Source organism: Apteryx rowi, unplaced genomic scaffold, assembly GCF_003343035.1.
Source record: "Apteryx rowi isolate R43461 unplaced genomic scaffold, aptRow1 scaffold_87, whole genome shotgun sequence".
Lineage (NCBI taxonomy): Eukaryota > Metazoa > Chordata > Aves > Apterygiformes > Apterygidae > Apteryx > Apteryx rowi.
Genome location: NW_020451171.1, coordinates 2,608,884 through 2,627,327, shown reverse-complemented (window position 1 = coordinate 2,627,327; position 18,444 = coordinate 2,608,884). Strand labels below are relative to the sequence as shown.

The 18,444-nt window shown below is 40.2% G+C and overlaps 1 protein-coding gene across 4 annotated transcripts in view; it reads left to right on the top strand.

The window, feature by feature from the left end:
* The window catches only part of EPG5 (ectopic P-granules autophagy protein 5 homolog), a 58,802-nt gene that overhangs the window by 20,618 nt on the left and 19,740 nt on the right, over positions 1-18,444 (top strand). For 3 of the 4 annotated variants that reach the window (XR_003257650.1, XM_026090648.1, XM_026090650.1), the window contains 15 exons: positions 687-809; positions 2,346-2,605; positions 3,843-3,983; positions 5,413-5,557; positions 6,601-6,798; positions 7,281-7,391; positions 8,197-8,316; positions 9,194-9,360; positions 9,562-9,792; positions 12,033-12,156; positions 13,110-13,254; positions 14,370-14,541; positions 15,468-15,630; positions 16,208-16,350; positions 17,659-17,815. Coding sequence is in view for 3 of the 4 variants with exons in the window: in XM_026090648.1 (XP_025946433.1) it covers positions 687-809; positions 2,346-2,605; positions 3,843-3,983; positions 5,413-5,557; positions 6,601-6,798; positions 7,281-7,391; positions 8,197-8,316; positions 9,194-9,360; positions 9,562-9,792; positions 12,033-12,156; positions 13,110-13,254; positions 14,370-14,541; positions 15,468-15,630; positions 16,208-16,350; positions 17,659-17,815 (2,400 nt within the window). In the remaining variant the exon portion in view is untranslated. The remainder of the gene's footprint in view (positions 1-686; positions 810-2,345; positions 2,606-3,842; positions 3,984-5,412; positions 5,558-6,600; positions 6,799-7,280; positions 7,392-8,196; positions 8,317-9,193; positions 9,361-9,561; positions 9,793-12,032; positions 12,157-13,109; positions 13,255-14,369; positions 14,542-15,467; positions 15,631-16,207; positions 16,351-17,658; positions 17,816-18,444) is intronic. The other variant, XM_026090649.1, reaches the window with a different exon arrangement.

The following is an 18,444-nucleotide window of genomic DNA, read 5'->3' as shown; positions in this document are numbered from 1 at the left end:
TGATCTGTGGCTGCAGAAACAGAGGAATCCTCCAAGAGGTGTGTGTGACATTGGTGTGACTGTAGTTTTCAGGATTATATCCAGGTATGTTTTGTACAATTCAAGAAAACTTAAGATTAAAATAAAGAGGCTTCAGAGCCCTGAGTGTGATTTAAAAKACTGGAAAATAGTCCATAAAATGGGTTACTCCAGGAGCTCCATCTGTTCAGGACGCAACCCAGGTCAATTGTTTTTTCAGAGATGCAGAAATTAATTTGGGGCAGTCCTGTTGCCTGTGTTAAAAGACTAGATTTATGACTACAGTGAGGCATTTCAGTATTCTAATATGTGCATTTGATTGTACTAAACTCTTTCCTTTGCTGTGCTGATACTCCGACATGAAGCTTGCCTTACTTTTGCCCCCCATTTCTTGGTAACACGTGTGAAAATGGAGGTCCTGGGAACACTTTTGAGGCCTTTGCTGTGAGATAAGAGTCATGTTGGAGCCCATTGATATGGGGAAAAATAGTTCTTTAAGGTGGCAGTTGATAAGAGGAATTAGTGTTTTGATGCAATTTGTAGTAAGGTTATTTTTTTGATGGATGTGTTTTTTTGTTGGTTAGTGCTGGTTTTTGTTAGTCCAACTGAACAATATGGTTTTAGAGACCTTTTTAAATGAAGCAAGGTTTGATGTGATACTCTTTTAGCAGGATGCTCTTCATCTGGATCCAGCTGTCCATTCTGAAGTTGCCTTGATGGTCCTGGAAGCATATCAGAAATATCTGCCCCAGAAACCATATGCTGGACTGCTTTCTGAAAGCATAAAACAGGTATTCCTTCTTCGGAATTACAAGGAATAATTTATTGCCAATGGCAGAAAAGCTTCAGGACAAGACCCCTGCTGTTTTTTTTTGTTTTTTTTTCCTGTTAGTATTAGAATGTCATAAAATACCAACTCCTTGGGGATTTTTGCACCCACAGTGCTATCTTAAAATAATACTGTTAGTCTTGAAAGTTGAGCGTCTATACAAGAAACAAAACTTAAATTTGTCCCCCTTTCTGGTTTGCATTGTTGCCCAGCCTGTAGCTACATGGTCACAAACTGTTTTTTCCAAAGGATCCTTTACCCATTCACAGTTGAACAATATTTGCTTAATGAAAGGCTGTTTAATATTACTGGTGAACAGCCTATGAACATTTTTTACAGCACATGGATGACTGAGGAAGGTATGGCCCCAAGTTACAGAAGGAGAATGGAAGGATAGAAAGGTCAAGGTTAAAAATCCCTTTTATTTTGGATGTTCAATCCAAAATGTTTGTATGTATTCAGAGCTCTTAGCATTGTGTTGTGCTTTGTCTTCTCAGTATTTCTTGTACGGCGTTTTCTCCTCTCCTCCTGTGTATTTTTCCCAGTCTCTTCTTCCCACACTTTGTTCCTTATTGTCTCTTCTCTGTCCTGTCTTGTTTCTCTGTGCTGTTTAATCATGATTTGCTGCCTTGTGCCGGCTAGATGAGTTCTCTTTTTCGCCTCATTTCTACTGTGGTTGCCCCGTGTATTGCTGGGTCTGTCCTGACGCGCATGAGCCCATAGCTGGAATTTAAGTAAAAATTTTGCTCTGGTTCTTGTACCCCCTACTCAGGGAGGATGAAATCTCTACATTGTTTTCCAAATCTGAACCTCACACTGGTCTGTAAGAGCATATACGACACTTCCCCCCCCCCCCCCCCAAGACTTATAATTCATTTGAGTCCAGACAGACTTTTCATGATAACAGACACACATACCTGGCTGATGCAGAGACTCTCCCTATCTACATTACAGACTTCCTTTCCAAGAAGAACTGCCATGTTTTAGGCTTTTTGTTGTCAGATGGTATTTTTGTGTATTTTTTAGTAATGCTTAAGACTGCTGGTGAAAATAACTTTTTTATATATATGTATATTTAAATAAATATATATATTTATATAAATAAACACATTACTGAAATATATATATATATAAAATAATATATAATAATATTTTTTTTATATATATATGTATTACTGGCTTAATGCTACATATGGAAAAAAAAAAAGAATCCAAGACTGATAACCTAGTTTGGAAAACTTTGGCCAAGCAGCAGAGGTTGATAGAGTTTACCAAAAGGGCTGGGGTGAACAAGAACATAGAAACAGGGATTTGAGCTAAACTTAACTGGCGGTGCTGCATGGTGTGTCAGAAAAATAACCACTGCTGCCCTGGTCTCTGACTCTAGGGTCATGTTAGAGGAAAGTCGTCTGAGCTGACCCAAGCCCTAGACGAGTGCTGTACTTGCTGTAATATGGCTGTGCTTCCTCTCATTCCCGTTGCTGCTTCTCTGTTTCAGGTCTCCTACTTAGCCAGCATTGTTCGTTATGGAGAAACACCAGAGACTTCCTTTAATCAGTGGGCATGGGGGTTGATTTTGAGGTTGAAGCTTCACAGAAATGACCGTGGCGTGCAGCAGGGCTGGCCTGCGGTCCCTGTGCCTGACAGCGTGCCCGACATGACGGAGTCAGTCACGTTTCACCCGCTCCTGAAGGCTGTTAAAGCAGGCATCCCTATCGGCTGTTACCTGGCGCTGGCAATGACCACCCTCGGTCACAAGTAAGTGTGCCTTCTCGTGTCCGCCTTGAGCAGATGGCCCCCGTTGCTGAGCATCCTACCTAATGATGAGCTGAGGGCTGTTAACATCTCTGTGCAAATGTAAAGATGATAAAGAGCTCCTGATGCAAGGGGTTGAGCTGTCATCAAGGACAGTAGTTTTGAAAGACGTGCTGTTTCCTTTATTTTGCTAGTACTAATTTTGGTCTTTTGCATGTTTGGGTAAAATAGCGATTAGAAATAATAGTGAAACTACTGGGGTTAGCGTGACCGTTGTGGACAGGAATAACTTTTAACTGTGTCTACCAAAAGGGTTGTCCTGCAGTTCAGGTTTTTTAGCAGAAGAGTCAGAAAATAGATTGGGGGGAGGGGGAAAACTCTCATGCTGATATAATAAATTGAGAGCTTTATAATCTTAATACTGAAGTTCCTAGCCCTGGAAGCGTTCCAACACAGCCTTTTCCAGTTTTCTCAGCTGGTTTGTAGATAACGCTCTCCTCTGATGGAATCAAATGTACTATTTGAGTAATGTACAGATACAGGGGCAGACTTCTGTCAAAGTCTCTCCCAGGACTGTTTTCTCTGAATCTGTGATCACTTTAGTTATGTCATCTTCTTATTCAAAGTTTTGGCTACTTTTGTTTTTTGCCTACAGTGTTGCTTTACTCTTCAAAGAGAAACTGTCTTAGAGTTCTTTTCCTTCCCCTAGACTAGTTGCCCATTTTCTGGACAGTTGGGGTAGGATTCATCTCCACTAACTGTAGCCACCTAAATACTTAGTGTAAGGTAGTCCTTTGAGCTCCGTCTGTACGTGGTGGAGAAAGAAAGCTCACGTCCAGAGGATCGTCCATCCTAATTTGCTATCAAAGGTAAACTCCGTGTGTAGGTGTTTCCATTGCCTGGAGCGGGATGCTAGCTGACTAGTTAGGCCAGAACCTTGACCTTTAAATGATTGAAACCTTGGATGAAGACCCACATATGGTCATTACCCCCATCTCCAGTCTTTTTTTAGAAGAGAGGACGCAAATCTCCAAAAGAGCAGAAACTACTCATCAGATCTGTCAGCTGTTGTATGACTCCTCCAGCTGAAGAAAAAATTCTGTGGATTTAACTCTCTAGGACTTCAAAGGTTATATGTAAAGATACGAATGTCTTTATATCTCAGTTCACAAAGAAAGCTGTTTCTTGCTGCTGACAGTTCCTGTGCTTTTGCTTATTTATTTTGTTTCTGTTTTGACAGTATTGAGAAGTTCTGTGCCGAAGGGATCTCTCTCTTGGGTGTACTCGTCCAGTCCAGATACCTGAGAACAGTAGTCCATGTGATGGATAAAATTTTACCCCTGTTTTACTCTTGTCAGTATTACCTCCTGAAGAATGAACAGTAAGCATGATATGTTCCTAATATGTTTATTGCTAAAGAACAGTGAAAGTTAATCTTAACAGTTAAACATATTGTGTTTCATTCTGGGTTTTGCATCTAGTATGAATGTGACACGACTGGAAAAACTTCTGGTTTGCCAAGTTTCTTTTTGTCATTGGCTGTGGTTGATGACACAGTTATGGAAACCTGGGCTGCTGACATCAGGTGTACAGACATCTCTCGTGACACTGCCGCCGTGCCGCACAGCTGGTCTCTGGATGGCTGTGTTGGCAAGAGCAGTTGTCTTTAGATAAGCTAGATAGATAAACAGGCAACACTGTTTAACTGTGTCCATACTGGTAAGTGGAGCAACAGCTGGGAGCTTTCCCAAGGGCTGGACCTCAACTGTCTGTCTTGGTAAATTAGCGATACGGTCCTATGGTGTGCTTTTTGGCTTGGTCTATCTAGCAGACTCCCAAACAATTTCTGAGCTAGATCTGGGTGTTAAAGTGGGTCAAGAACCATTCCCAAGTGGCAGCCTTGATGGGGCCATCCTCTTTTGGAGAGTAGGAGAGTTAATAGTAGATACATGGGCTGCTCTATGCCACTTGGGTTCAGTGCCGGAAAATGGTCTGTGGCACGCTTAACTTTCTAGCTTGACAGAGTCCCTGTCAATTAGTTACTGCAGTTCTGTTGAGCATGCTGCAGCCTTGAAATACTGACAAGGATATGCCTTGCGATTTACTGCTGGAACATCTGTTAGAGCCTGCCAGATGTTTCTGATAACATTGTCTTCTCCAGAAAGCTGGAAAGTGAGTTTCTGGGATGTCAAACATATGCACTGCTGTTTGCTGTCTGAAAACTCAAGATATATTGCTGTGCAGTTAGGCCAGGCAACAAGGTTTATTTTGCAGTGTCAGCCACTGTTCAGTTCTTGTGGGTTTTGGGAATGCCCTATGTTTTCAAATACTTATGGGATAGTTTTGAGTTATTTCATTAATGTCAGAGTAGTTTTGAATTTGCCCATTCCTCTTCTCCCCCCCTTTTTTTTTCCTTTTTTTCCCTTTTTTTCCAAAGCAGGCAGTGCTGCAGCTATAATTTTCTATGCAAGGTAACTTCAGTGTAGATAATCTTCAATGCATAGACTCCTTTCTCATGTAAATTCTTCCTAACTTTTGGGCAAGTGTGCATGTTGTAAGTCTTGATAAGCTGTCTTGAATTACAAGCTGCCTTGAATTGCGCATACTATGCCTATGATACGGTTTAGTGGAGCAATTAATACTCTGCAGCATGATTGTGAAGCAAAATCCTGTRTATTGGGGTCAGCCAGCAGTGCTGAGCTGTGCTGCATATTATATAAGTTTTGAATTATTTAGAAGCAGCTCTTCTGAATATTATGTTGTAGGAGAAATTTTGGAATTAATTGAATTGGATTTGTTCACATCCCCAGGTTTTTATCTTACGTCCAGCTGTTCCTTCACCTGGATAGTGGAGTTCCTCAAGGCGTGACCCAGCAGGTTACCCATAAGGTAACACAACACTTGACAGGAGCGAGCTATGGAGAAAATGTTAAGCTGCTCAGTAGTATGATGCAGGTAAGATTTTTATTTTTATTTATTTTTTCCCCTTTTTAAAGCTCTGTGGCCTATGTGCACCTGTGAGGGTTGGAAAGAAATTGGGGTGCACCCCAACAGTAGGGTTTTTTGGCTGGGTTAGAGTTTAAGGTCAGAATGGATACTGAATCTGCCATGGAATATCCTGCATCAGGCTCAAAGAGTTGGGTTTGTTTTTCCTGAAATGCTTTGGCTTAAACTGTGTTCTTGAGAACAGGAAAAGTGATGTCTTGAGTTTCTGGGATTACTTAAGTGTCTGAGATAATTTCAGCAGAAGAACGCTTTCCATGTTTCAGAGGGAAGTGGAAAACCCTTAAGATCTGTACCAGTCTGATACTGGGAGGGGGATAGGGAAGGAATTCTATCCTTACCCTAAATCTGGCAATCTCTGTGACTCTGAGCATGTCAACAAGATGTGCCATCCAGATTTCTTGGAAAACAGATTTTCAAATGCCAGATCAAAGCTCTGTTAAAAAAGGAATGTGTTATATAACACTACTTTCTTGCTTGTGTTTGAGGAATGCAGCAGATTACTAGTATTTGAAATTCTTGCCTTTGACCCTTGATTTATGGCGAAGGTATGAAAAATATTATTGGCTTGAAGAATAAAATACTATTATTTTCTTAGCGCAAACAGGTCATGAACTAAGACCTACTAACATTGTAGAGARGTGAGGGCTAAAGAGGAACACACGTGCTCTGGGAAGTCCTCTTTGCAGGAACAGCAGGCAACACTTCAGAAATAGGTGCTGTTTATACCTGCAGGTTGCAGAGGGTCCTGTGTATGGCCTCTGTGTCTATTTTTGCTGATTGCATAAACTTCACAGATCTCTAGGCTGCAGCAACTCTCTTGAAGGCTGGAAATGGCAAATAATTTACAGCAATGCTCTTTATGCCCATGTAAAAATAATACATATTTTTTTTTAAGGATAGGCCCACAGCTTCATGTGAATTAAACAGTTCTTCATTAAATTCTTTTCCTCATGCTGCAAGCTCTTGGATAATTCTACCCTTTAATTTGGCAGACTCACATTTTTCTAAGCAGCCAGCCGAATGGCGTGGGGTCAGCAGCAGTACTGGAGTTCTGGGTTCAGGTCCTCACCAGCCAGCAGCTGTGGCACAGGGACAGGGCAACACTCTTCTTGCTGGATCACTTATGTAAAGCTGCTTTTCAATATAGTCAAGAAGACTGCGTGCAAAAGCTGCTCTACCAACAACACAAGGTAAGTGGGTGTGGTGTGTCGGTGTGGCTGTTGAGTCAGTGGTCAATTCACATGTTGCTCATTCTAATTTTTGATGTGCATATATTTTCATAAAGCGTTACAAGAACAGTCATGATGATGAGTGATAATGAGGTTATGCTATCCGATCTGGTTTGGAACAGGTCAAAATTAATGGCATAGCTGATATTTGAATAACTGAAACCTATTTTTAACACAGATTTCATTTGAAGGTGTTCTATCGTAGTATTTATTCTGCAGTCTTTGGATTTCATAAGCAAACAGTGACAAACTATAAAATGGAATCTTTTCACCAACAGGAAAGGAAGTATAAGCAGGCATTTCAGTGATGATTTTCTAAATGAAGGTTGTGAAGTAGCTACACAATGTAGGAAGGAACCTGGATTGAGGCGCGTGACATTTTTGTAGGTTGCAGATCATCTGTTGGGTCCTCACAAAAAACAGTGTTTTGTGTTTCCTTGCAGAATGCTTTAGGCTATCACTGTGACAAAGGTCTGCTGTCCTCGCTTGTTAGCTGGATTGTGGCAGGCAATGTGACACCTTCCTTCATCGAGGGCAATGCAAATTCCTCTCAGGTAAGTGGTATGGTGGTGTTGTAGGAACACTCCCGGCATAAGCAATATATGGATGTTATATTTTTTCCTGCTGTCACAGCTATTTGCAGATATTTGCTTGTTCTTTCTTTCTCCCTCTCTCTGTGTTTATGTTTTCTTGTGATAAAATCCTCATTAGCCTAATTCTGCAACTTTATTACACTAAAGGGAAGATGGACATTTTGCACTGAGCAAGCTTTAGCCTGATCCGTGTCTGAGAATTCATATAATCGGATTTATTAGTAAAAATTAATACTAAATCTTCTTCATTTCTTCCTGACACATTTAATGAGGGGAAAATAAGCAGAGACTTACTCTTCTATTAAATCAGTTCTTTTATGATGAGTATGTTGAATGTTAGGCACTTTCTCTCCCTTCTCTGTACCTCTTCAAGCAAAAAAAAAAAAAAAAAGCAAAAAAACCCAACCAAATGACCCCAAAAAACCCTGCAGTATCCCAACTGGAGATGTGTAGTGCAGGTGGGAAAGAGGAGACCTTATTACAATGTTTGAGCAGGTTAATTAATCTAGAACTCTCTGGATAATTCTATATATGGTTCCATAAACCTGCTTTCCTCTTCCTTGCACAGGTTGGAACAGAATACAAAAGGGAGTAGATGAATGTAGACAGGGAGGAAACTACTCAGTTTTCATGTCTTCATGTGATACTGCTTTTGCAACTTTGTAATGAGGATCCGGAAAAGACATTCCGGTTAAGAAAACAGCAAAAATCCCTTCCCTCTGCCCTGTTTTGTGATCAATATTTTCTTTACTGCTGTGTTGTACAGGTCTGGTTTTCATGGGTAGTGTTAAATATGGAGTCAATATTTGAAGAAGACTCACAGCTTCGCAGAGTTGTGGAGGGGGAATTGGTTATTAATGCTTTAACTCCTGATCAAGCTTTGAAGGTGAGAGAACTGTTTACCTTCTTCTCTTATAGAAAACTGCTGTAGGAAAGTATTCTCTTGGATTGTTTAGTTTTACCTCATGCACTTTTTCTTACCAGAGCAAAAGTATAACTATTTAAGGCCTTTCCTGCTTAGCTTTCCAGGAGAATATATACTTCGAGCAAGGTTTCCTTTATATTTTTGAATGGCACATTTAAAAACTCCTATGTAAATGTCTGGTCTTAATATATCATTGTTTACTGAAAACTAGATTCAGTAATTAGTGCTTTTATATGATTTTTTTTKGGGGGGTCATCTGAACACCTTACAATCTACAGTGGATTTATTTTTATACCACTGAGATGGGAAGTGCAGATACTTTATCTTACAGGTTGGAAGATGTCTTATATGTCAAAGAACGTTTTTCGGATTATCTGAATTTCAGCTAAGTCTGGGCTTTTAGTGTTTTGTATTTGGTTGCTTGCAGGTGTGTCTGAATTATTTTCACAAACTTTCAGAACAGTTTAGGTCTCTCCCTTAACAAGGCAACAGAGTCAGGTGTGTTTAAGCCATGTTTGCAATGTTCCTGCCCAAACTCAGTTAGAAAGTTTGGAGTGAAGCAAGTTGAAACCAAAGCTCTCCAGTCTGGAAGTGTAACTTTTGGGCTGTCCTTCATCTCAGCTGTTTCAGCATCTTTTGATGAAGAAGTTAAACTGGAAACTCTATGAAAATAGATTTTCTTGGACTTACGTCTAGGCTGGCTGGCACATGTATCAGGCCCTTGGGAACTAGTCTGGAGGACACTTCTGCCTTGGTTTGCGTATCTGTATTTCCATGGAAAACGGCCTCTTACAGGGAACTTCAGCAGGACACTTGTTTGAAAATGTTCTTTTTGCAGAAAGCCCAGACCCAGCTGAAGCTGCCCATTGTGCCTTCCCTTCAGAGGCTAATGATTTACCGCTGGGCTCACCAAGCCCTTGCTACTCCTGCCGATCACCCTCTCATGCCACTAATCTGGCAGAAATTCTTCCTCCTTTACCTTCACCGACCAGGACCACAGTATGGGTGAGTCCATTGATCGTAAAGGCTCTAGCAGAATAGCAAGCAGTAATATATGTTGTATTTTAAGTGAGATTAGTAAATGCTTTGTGCTAAGAGCTTGTCTGAAAGCAGTGGGTGCCTGCAATTTCTTTAAAGCAAAGATCAATTTATTTGCAGAGATGCTGATTTGACACTTTTGCTATGCCTTTTTTGTTCATTTTTTAGGTTACCTGTAGACGGCTGCATTGGAAGAAGGTTTTTCCAGAGTGCAGCTCATCTTAACTTATTAAATGAAATGAAGCAGCGCTTAATAGAGGTAGCAGACTTCCACCATGCTGCTAGCAAAGCACTTAGAGTGGACAGTCCTGCAGATGGCAGTGACAGATCACCGGAGAAGGGGAGGAGCTGCTCACCAGATTACCTGACGTCCCCAGAACTGCATAAGGAACTTGTCAGGTAGAGAAAACCTTTCCCGTTTGGTCTCATTCAGCACAACGTCCTGGGCAATTACTCAAGCATAGTCTTAGCGGTGGGAGGTGTGAAGGGATGTGACCCTTGCCTGAGCCAGGCTTACTGCAGACAGTCCTTGTACACGTGGAGTCATGGTCAAGTCTGCCCTTCTGTTGCCGCAGCTTGTTTTGTTTCAAGGGGTTGATTTTACTACTAGAAATAAGACGTTGATACGGTTGACACTCTCCTGTTGGGAGAACTTTGCTTTTTAATTAATGTCATCCCCATACTGGTGAAATATTTGCTTAGACATAGCCACTACCTGTATGTACATCACTCGCCGTAAATGTGCTACTTGGTGTATGTCTGTTTGTCACAATCTAGGGCCCAAATTTAAGTCCGAGTAAGATTGCTTCAGCAGGGTGTAAATTTGGGACTTCAGTGCATGATCCAGTTAGTGCAGTTTACCCAGCTGCTGCGCTGAAGTTGAGCTGCGGTAGCAGTCGGTGCATTAGATGCCAGCTGGAAAGTGAAACGTCTTTGCTTAACCAAGAGCTTTGTGAGAGAGTCTCCTGGCGCTGGAGGAGGCCAGGAGGATGTGCGTGGTCGACCACTGCAGCTCAGCTGATGAACGCTCATTTTTGTGGGTGGTTGTAACTTGGCTGTTTCTCAGCGCCTTGTGCCTCGTGCATGCTGCAGCCTTAACTACGCTGTTCTGACGTCCGTGTTTCTTGTTTCTGTTACATGGAGACTTCTGGAATGAGAAGCCTACCTTAGAAATATTTGCAGTATTACGGTATCTGGATTTTTCAAGAAACTATAGTTGAAAGGGTTATTTGGAAGGAGCCCCTTGTTCTGGGTGTTTGGGCGTACAGAATTTAAGCTTTTAAGTGCTTCCTCCCCAGCAATCAATAAGTACTGTACAAACAAACAAGGGAAGTTGTAAATCCTTCTCAGTCCTATGTGAAAAATAATCCAGACATGCTCACTGGCTATAACTTGTTTAATATTTTGTCAGCCTTTCATTTCAAAGGATTTCTCCACTCCATCAAATTGGACTGCTCCACAGCCAAGTAAACCTTATGCTCAGGAAGTTTCATGGCCAGCTGGACAGAAGGGGAAATCTTGGTAGAGTTCGTCAGGGCTGAATCTTGGGACCAGTCTAGTTTTGTTTACGAATGCAATCGATGAGAATAGAAAACATGAGTTTGCTAGTGATATTTAATAGCACAATGTGAAGATTTAAGAATGTTCTAGTTCTGTATTTAATCAGTAGTATGAAGTTCAAGACCTTACAGCCTATTTGGGAACACGTGTTGGAATGACAGGGAAAGAACTCGTGTGGATGACTGAGGATGACGTTTGTGGAAAAGACAAATATGATTCTAGTATGTATTGGGCAAAGTTGTTCCAGTTGCTGTAAAAACTTACATATATAATTAATTAATGCATAGTATTCATCAGTTAGACACTGGCAAAATACTGTTTGCAATACTGTGTATGAAGGTGCACAGCAGCGTGAGGGAATGATAAATTCCAACTAGAATAGCTGCAAAGAGAAGCTACTAGAATGTTTTAAGGAATGGAAAAAGCTTATTTCGGTTGAGGAACGTGACCAAAAACTTGGCTTGTTAGCCAGCTGCGCAAAAGTAGGGATGTATTTGTTTGTGATAAATACAGTGATGCCAGTGAAGAAAGTGTGTGTGTGTGTGTGTGTGTATGTTGAAGTACAGTGTTAGCAGAGGAAGAAATGGGAATAAACTGGACATGAATTCGAGTCTGAAAAGCAGTTAGAAGGTGTAGCAACTCATTTCAGGTGTGAGCTTTTGGAGCAGGCTCTCTAGAGAGGCAGTGGGGCAAGAAGCCAAACTTGCTCAAACATTGTTTTCTCTTCATTGACCTTTTGAACAGGATTATAGATGTGGTTCCCTGACATAAGAGATGTTTCCTGTCCTGGGTCCCATGTGCTATTTAGAATAAATATTTTTCTTTTTTAAAATTCACTGTGTTACTCTTGGTTATTGCCCTTTGTGTTTTCTAAATAGCATCTTTCCACTGCTGGTCTGTGAACTAATCTCAGAGCATCTGAAACATCTAAAGTTTTAACCATGTCACCTTATAGCATGATTGGTTGCCTTAACTTTAACTCCCAGAATCACTCTACTGTGTAATATATGCTCTGCACATGCATGCAGTTAAAGTTCATGTTGATTTATTTTTTCCTTTTTTTTGTTTTTTCTTCTCAGGCTCTGTAATGTTTTTGTGTTGTGGTTAGAAGAAGAGAGTTTTCAGAAAGGAGACACGTACATTCCATCTTTACCGAAGCAGTATGATGCTTACAGACTTGCTAAAATCATGCAGAATCAACAGGTGAGGTGCTTATAACATTGGCAATCTGAAACCCAAAATTCGCCTCTTTTGGTAAAGAGGATGCTCTTAAGCAGTATGAGAGACTTGGTGTCACTGGTCTTCAGTTATGCCAAGTGGCATRTGGCAAGTACGGTAGCTTTACAGCTCTAACTTTTTTTTGCTAAAAATCCTATGCTATCCCAAACTGGCTTACTTTATATTTAAGTCAGAATTCATGTGCAGGCTTCTTGCATGTCTTAATGAGAACGCAGTCCTTATTCTGTATGGTTCTATAATTTTATTTATTTATTTTTTGCTTTCTCAGAGAGCTTTAGAGAATTATCTAAACTGGATCTTTAAATAACAAAAGACTGGAAGGACAAATCTCCTCACATTGCTAGTTTGTAAGAAGTCTGGATCAAATTTAAGTTAGCGAGTGGGAAGTGTATATTATTCTGTCTGTTAAGCCTAAAGAGATATTAATAGTTAAAAGGGCTTTGAGAGGGAGGCTTTGGAAGAGCCTCATCTTGTGCCTCCTAGTGTATTTCTGCTTTGCTCTTGTTCCTGCAGCATATGTGAGTATTGAAAATACAGCCTGCTTTAGTCTGATTTTTTTTTTTTTTTTTAGTTACTCAGGCAATTTGGTTTTCTCTGTTCCTTTTAAAAAGAACCAAGTTTTAATTGTCTCTACCCTTCCTCTCTCTTCTAGTCTGTTAGAATTTACACCATGTGCATTTGTCAGACTTCTCTAAGGGTCATGAATGCTTTTCATGGCTTATCTGTATATATGATAAGACTTCTGCTGCTTTTCTCTGTATTTTAGGTTTTGTTTTTCCCTAGCAATATATTGCTGTGACTTAAAACCACAGGCTCTAGTTTTATTAATTATTTTAGTGCCCCAGCTACTGGGATGGGTTTGCAATATGTGATAATGAACAAAATGGTCATGATAACTTGATTCTTTTGTGCCGTAGGATTTGTGGATGGAATATGTCAACGTTGAGCTCGTACACCATGAGTTTCAGGAAGCTCTAAACCTTTGGCTCCAGGTTCAGCTTGAATCGCATACAGCCTCTACTACTTCTGCAGGGCAAACGGATTTCACCAACCCTTTATCAGGTAGGAGATAAGTATAGCATTAATGAAACTGGGGCGGAAAGAGTTATTAACGTGTAGAAGTCCTGGTTCCTTTAGGAACACAGTGATGCTGTGAATAAAGCTGTTAATACAGTTTGCTTTCTGTTGGTACAGTATTTCACATGAAGTTTTTTGTGGTGTTCTTGCTAAGACGCCCATGTAAGAGGCTGCATTTTTTTGGTGCAAAATTAGCCACACCACAAAATAGTAGGTAATGCAGTGGCTAGAGCTTAAGGGTGAACTCCCCCAAGATTACTCCATACAGAATACGCTCCAGACTGGCTGAATTTTCCTTGCAATTTGGGTAAAGGGAGCTTGCAAGCAAAGGTGAAGAACGCTCGCTGAAAAGAGAAAGATTGTCTCTGTTTTGTTTTGTGGGKTTTTTTTGTTAGCTTTTTTCTGTTTGTTTTTGCTCATGGTGCCTTTACTTGCTGCTCCCTGGAATTATGGCACAGTGAAAGGGTTGTTCTAGCATCAAAGGGGATTAGAGTCATGGTAGGTTATTAAGGATAAGGCAAGATTGGATTTGGGGGGGAGGGGCTGATTAAAGAAGGGGAGAGAGGGAAGAGAAGGAAACTGGAACAGGATCATAGGCGAATTGGCATGGTTTGGGCAAGGAAACCGGATGGGAACCAGCAGGAGGAGAGAACTGACCTGGAGAGAGGCTGTGCTTTGAGAAAGAACTGGAGCTGGCTGCACTGGAGACCAGGACGAATTGCGGAGGAAGGAAGATGTGTTTGGCATCGCAGGAGCCTCTGTCAGATGAGGAAAAAATAATGGGGTAAGAAGTAGAAAATTGGAAGAGCAGAAAGTAGGAATAGTTGGGGGAAACTGAGAAAAGCAGGGGGGCCTGGGATCTTATGGTGTGTAATGCAGCTAGTGAATGAAAATGAGCTTGGTAAACGCAAACAGAAAGATCAGTTAACTGATTATAAAAAGTGAGGAATCCTGGGGGTATAAATATTTGTCCATTGTTTAAAAACATGCTTCTTTCCAAAAAAAAAAAAAAAATCATAATTCTTGTAAGTAATGTTTTAGTTCCATTTTTTCCTAAATTTTTTTCATTGACAAAATGTTCTTCTGATTTCCTTTTTTAGCCAAAGAGAGAATCATGAGTAATTTGAAGAAGTTTGATACTCCCAAGCCCCCTCTTCCACTCCAGCCAGTGAAAACTCCTGTGCCAGTTATTTCCTCTGCCAGTCTAGTAAGTCAGAAAGAAGCAATTCAGCTTATGCGCACGGACCTTAACATCTTGCAGCAACATGCCAAGTAAGACTTAGCTGTTTTATTTATTTTTTTCCCTGCCTTGCTAGTGTATCTAGCTGTGTCTTCAGTTGCCATTTACAGCAGCCTTATTTGTGCTGTTAACATAAGACTAGCTGTACTTGATTTCTGCTTCTTGGCCCAGTGTTTCTTCCTTGGCTATCATATCATTATTCCACTGCTCTAATCAACTCCACAAGTTGTATCTAATGACTGAGATTACACCAGCTCACATCTAACATCTGCAGTTTCTTTTCTTATTTGGAACACTTCATAAAACAAAGCCTCCCCTTAGCCTAGATTTTTCTTGACAATGCATTTAGTTGACTCTTTTTAAACAAACTCAGTGATGGTTGTTTGAGGCAGTGGAACCCTCCAGAGAGAAACCTGATTTCTGGTGCTGTTCGCTTTGTGTATGAAAGAGCGGAGACTTCATTTTTAACGTTCTTTCAAAGTTTCAAACAGAGCTAATGAATGTATAGCTAGTCTCACCCAATATAATTGGTTAGTAACAATATTTTTTTTTAAAAAAAAGCTTGTTAAGGCTAAAAGGGTTTGTATCTAAATGCTTCCAGCAGCAATTTTAAGTGGGCTTTTTTCTTTTGACTGAATCATCCCACAGTCTGGCTTTGTCTGATGAAAAATATTATATCTTCTACAGTAGGCAATCTGTTTAATTTTCTGCCAGTTTGTAGTAGAACAATTAAAGCAAAAATCTCATGCAGACTTCAGTAGCTTTGTTTTTCCTACAAAACTATTTATTACTTTGAAGCTTAACTCAATTTCATTTAATAACCTTTTATATTTTCTAGAAAAGTGTCATGTGTCTTTGTACAGCACATGATGCTGAAGTCCCATCTCTTGCTTTTAAATTCTTAGCATTCCTGTTTTCACTAAAGATTTTGGTAACTTTAGCAATAAATGGTTTTCAGAACTGCAGCCATTTGGGAATCCCAGCATGTTGCTCTCAACAGTGAAATGTTGGACACAGTACCCAAGCTGTATGTGAACCGGGAAGAACAGATCACCCTCCATTTGGAGTGCCGGGGAAGCTCAAATAAAGGCTGCCAGGGAGCAGCTCTTCTAACGGTCCAGGTGAGAGACATGGCTTTGTTTCTGTTTTTGGGCTATTGGACTTAAATAATGAAAATGAAATGATTGGATGGTTACAAGAATCGATTTATTTGGTGTAGTGCTGCCCTATACCCTTGCATACCTAATATGTATTGCTCAAAAGGAGGTGCAGATCAACTGCTGAAGAATTAGTCCTTGCATAAGGTTTGTATTTCTCAGCTTTCAGTCTAAATTGCTTCCTGATGTGTGAACGTAGGAATATGCTCACTGATAGGAACAAAAGTATGAAAGTGTTTATAGAAGTGTTTGCCTGTTGCTTGGTATGTGAATTTCTTGATCCTCTCTAAGTTTCAGTGCTTGCGAATTAAAAGTATTACTTAAAAGACATGGAACATATTATCATGTGATAATTAAATAGGAACGTGACCAAGAATGTGTGCTTGGGCAGCATGTACTAAATCTGATCAAAATTCTTGGGGAAAACAGTCTATACTCTGAGCTGCTTGCCAGGCTCTGCCTCATTTTCGCAATTAGTTGCAGCATTGGAAGAATTTTAGGAGAAGATATTATTTTGAAATGAATACCTTTTCTCATTTAGTTTGAAGGGAAGCACAAAAACGAAGCAGTGAGCCAGCAGCTTCATGCTTTGCGTAAAGAAGTGAGACAACTGCAAGCAGAAGCTACAAAGCCACCTTCTCTGGGTGTTGTGGAAGCAGCAGTACATGTGGAAAACTTTATAACGTAGGTTCTTCAGACACTGTTTTAGGCAGTGTTGTTTTATACTTGGTTTTCTGTGTATTGGAGTTAAAATGTGGAACTTGCTTGTGTGCTTCTGGTAATGCATATCAGCCCGCCTGGACAACAGAGTCTGAATCTGTATTTTTGTAGCAAAATCCTCTAAAGGAGCAACTCCACGTATTATCAGAAGAGGTAACTCCTAGTCATTCAGCCTCAACAGGGCATATAATACTGGATTATACTTCAATTTATTGTACTCTGCCTTAGAATAGCCATTATAACCTTGCAAAAGCAAGTTTGTAATGCCAGGGATGCTGTGTGAAACTATAAGAAATAGTAAACTTGTACCACAGCTCAGCCATGAACTGTAACTAGTCATTTTTAATACCTGTGTCTGTAGGCTATTCCCTTTAATAGTGGAGAAGGTAGTTCTGTGATGATGAGAGTTATGAACTGAAGCAATCATAGCAACTTTGTAAAATGTGAAACAAAATATTGCAGTGGAAGAGGACTATATAATCTGACTTTTTGGGTGACTCAATAGATTAGCCTAAGGGCCTCCTCTTCTTGAAGGCCTCTTGAAGACTTCATCCCAGATCCTAGTTGAAGTCTAGAAGATCAAGAAGAATGGTGTTGGAAAATTATTTTTTAGTAGTTGATTTCCTACAAGGTGTACTCGCTCTACAAGTAAAACAATAACTATTTCTGCTTGTTCTTCTTTATCATTAATCTGAAAAATTCTGTATGTGATCTAGTCTTTGGGATCCACATCTRTGGAATTCCATGTTCTTCTGATGTTGTTCTAATGTAACTTACTCTGATTCAGGCTGCAGAGGGCTTGATTTGAGCTCAATAAAACATTCAATTGGCAATGTGATGGTAAAGATTGATTCTGTTTGTATTCTTTTATTACTGAGTCTTTTAAGTTAGCAAGTAAAATGATTCTGTTTATATTCTTTTATTACTGAGTCTTTTAAGTTAGCAAGTAAAATGAGGTAAACATTCTTGCAGTACAAGTGTAGTGTAAGCACATGAGGAACGTGTTATTTGAGGGAGTATTTTTTTTTTTTTTTTTGAACTATAGTATTAAATGTCTTAATGATCACTTTCTGACTCTGATTATGGAGACTCTGTGAGGTTTGGAGGTACCACTTAAGGTAGTGAAATTACTTAAGATAAACCCCACTGGATTATCATGTAAGGCAGAAGTAACCATCTTAATAGCTATACACTGATAAGACACCTTTTCTTTCTTATCACAGATTGATTTCCATACTTAAGTTTAATCTGCCTTTTTTTTTTTTTTAACAGGGCCTTAATAAATATCTACAAGGTGCAGCCCCTGCCTGCAATTCAGAAAGTTGGAATTAGTTTGTTTTTTACATTAGTGGAGTATGTGTGTGATGAAACCCAGCGCAACCCTCCCACGAGGCAGTTCTTCTCTTCCTGCATTGAGATTCTAGGCCAGGTGAGTTTATTCTCTCTCTAGTTTCGCATGCCTAACGTGTACACCAATAACCTGCTGATATTGAAGGTCTAAAACCTTCAGAAGCTTGAAAATTCACTTTTGAGCTTCTCCTCCATTCTTATCTCAGCTAACTGTATAACATACATAGCTGATAGAAGAGTTTAAACTTGCATATGAGCAAAATAAAACCTGTTGCTCTGAGATGCCTGCTTAGCGCCAATAAATACTCAGTATGTTAGTTAATGCCGAAGCAGGCTGGATCCTCTGCGTGGTACCTAAATTTTGGGTAGTTGCAGTGCTTAAAAGAGAGTTTTGGCGTGTAGTTTGCTGTTACTGATTATTTCCTAGCTGGTGTATGTGTTGTCAGCCTCTGTGTGGTTTAGTCACCTCCGTTCTAAAGCCTTGTGATGTTCTCTGTGTCCTGAGCTAGCCAGAAGCTGGCTGGTAGACAGCATAAGTGCCTGGTGGTTGCTGTGTTTGCACTTGTTGCATGAGTGCTCTGGGGGGGAAAAAAAACCCCACAGCCCAAAACATTAGCCTCTACGTTGTGCCCAAATAGTTGTTTTGATTTCTTAGATGCTATTTGTTTCCATGTACAACTGTCCTTATGTGCCTCTGACGGCTGAGGT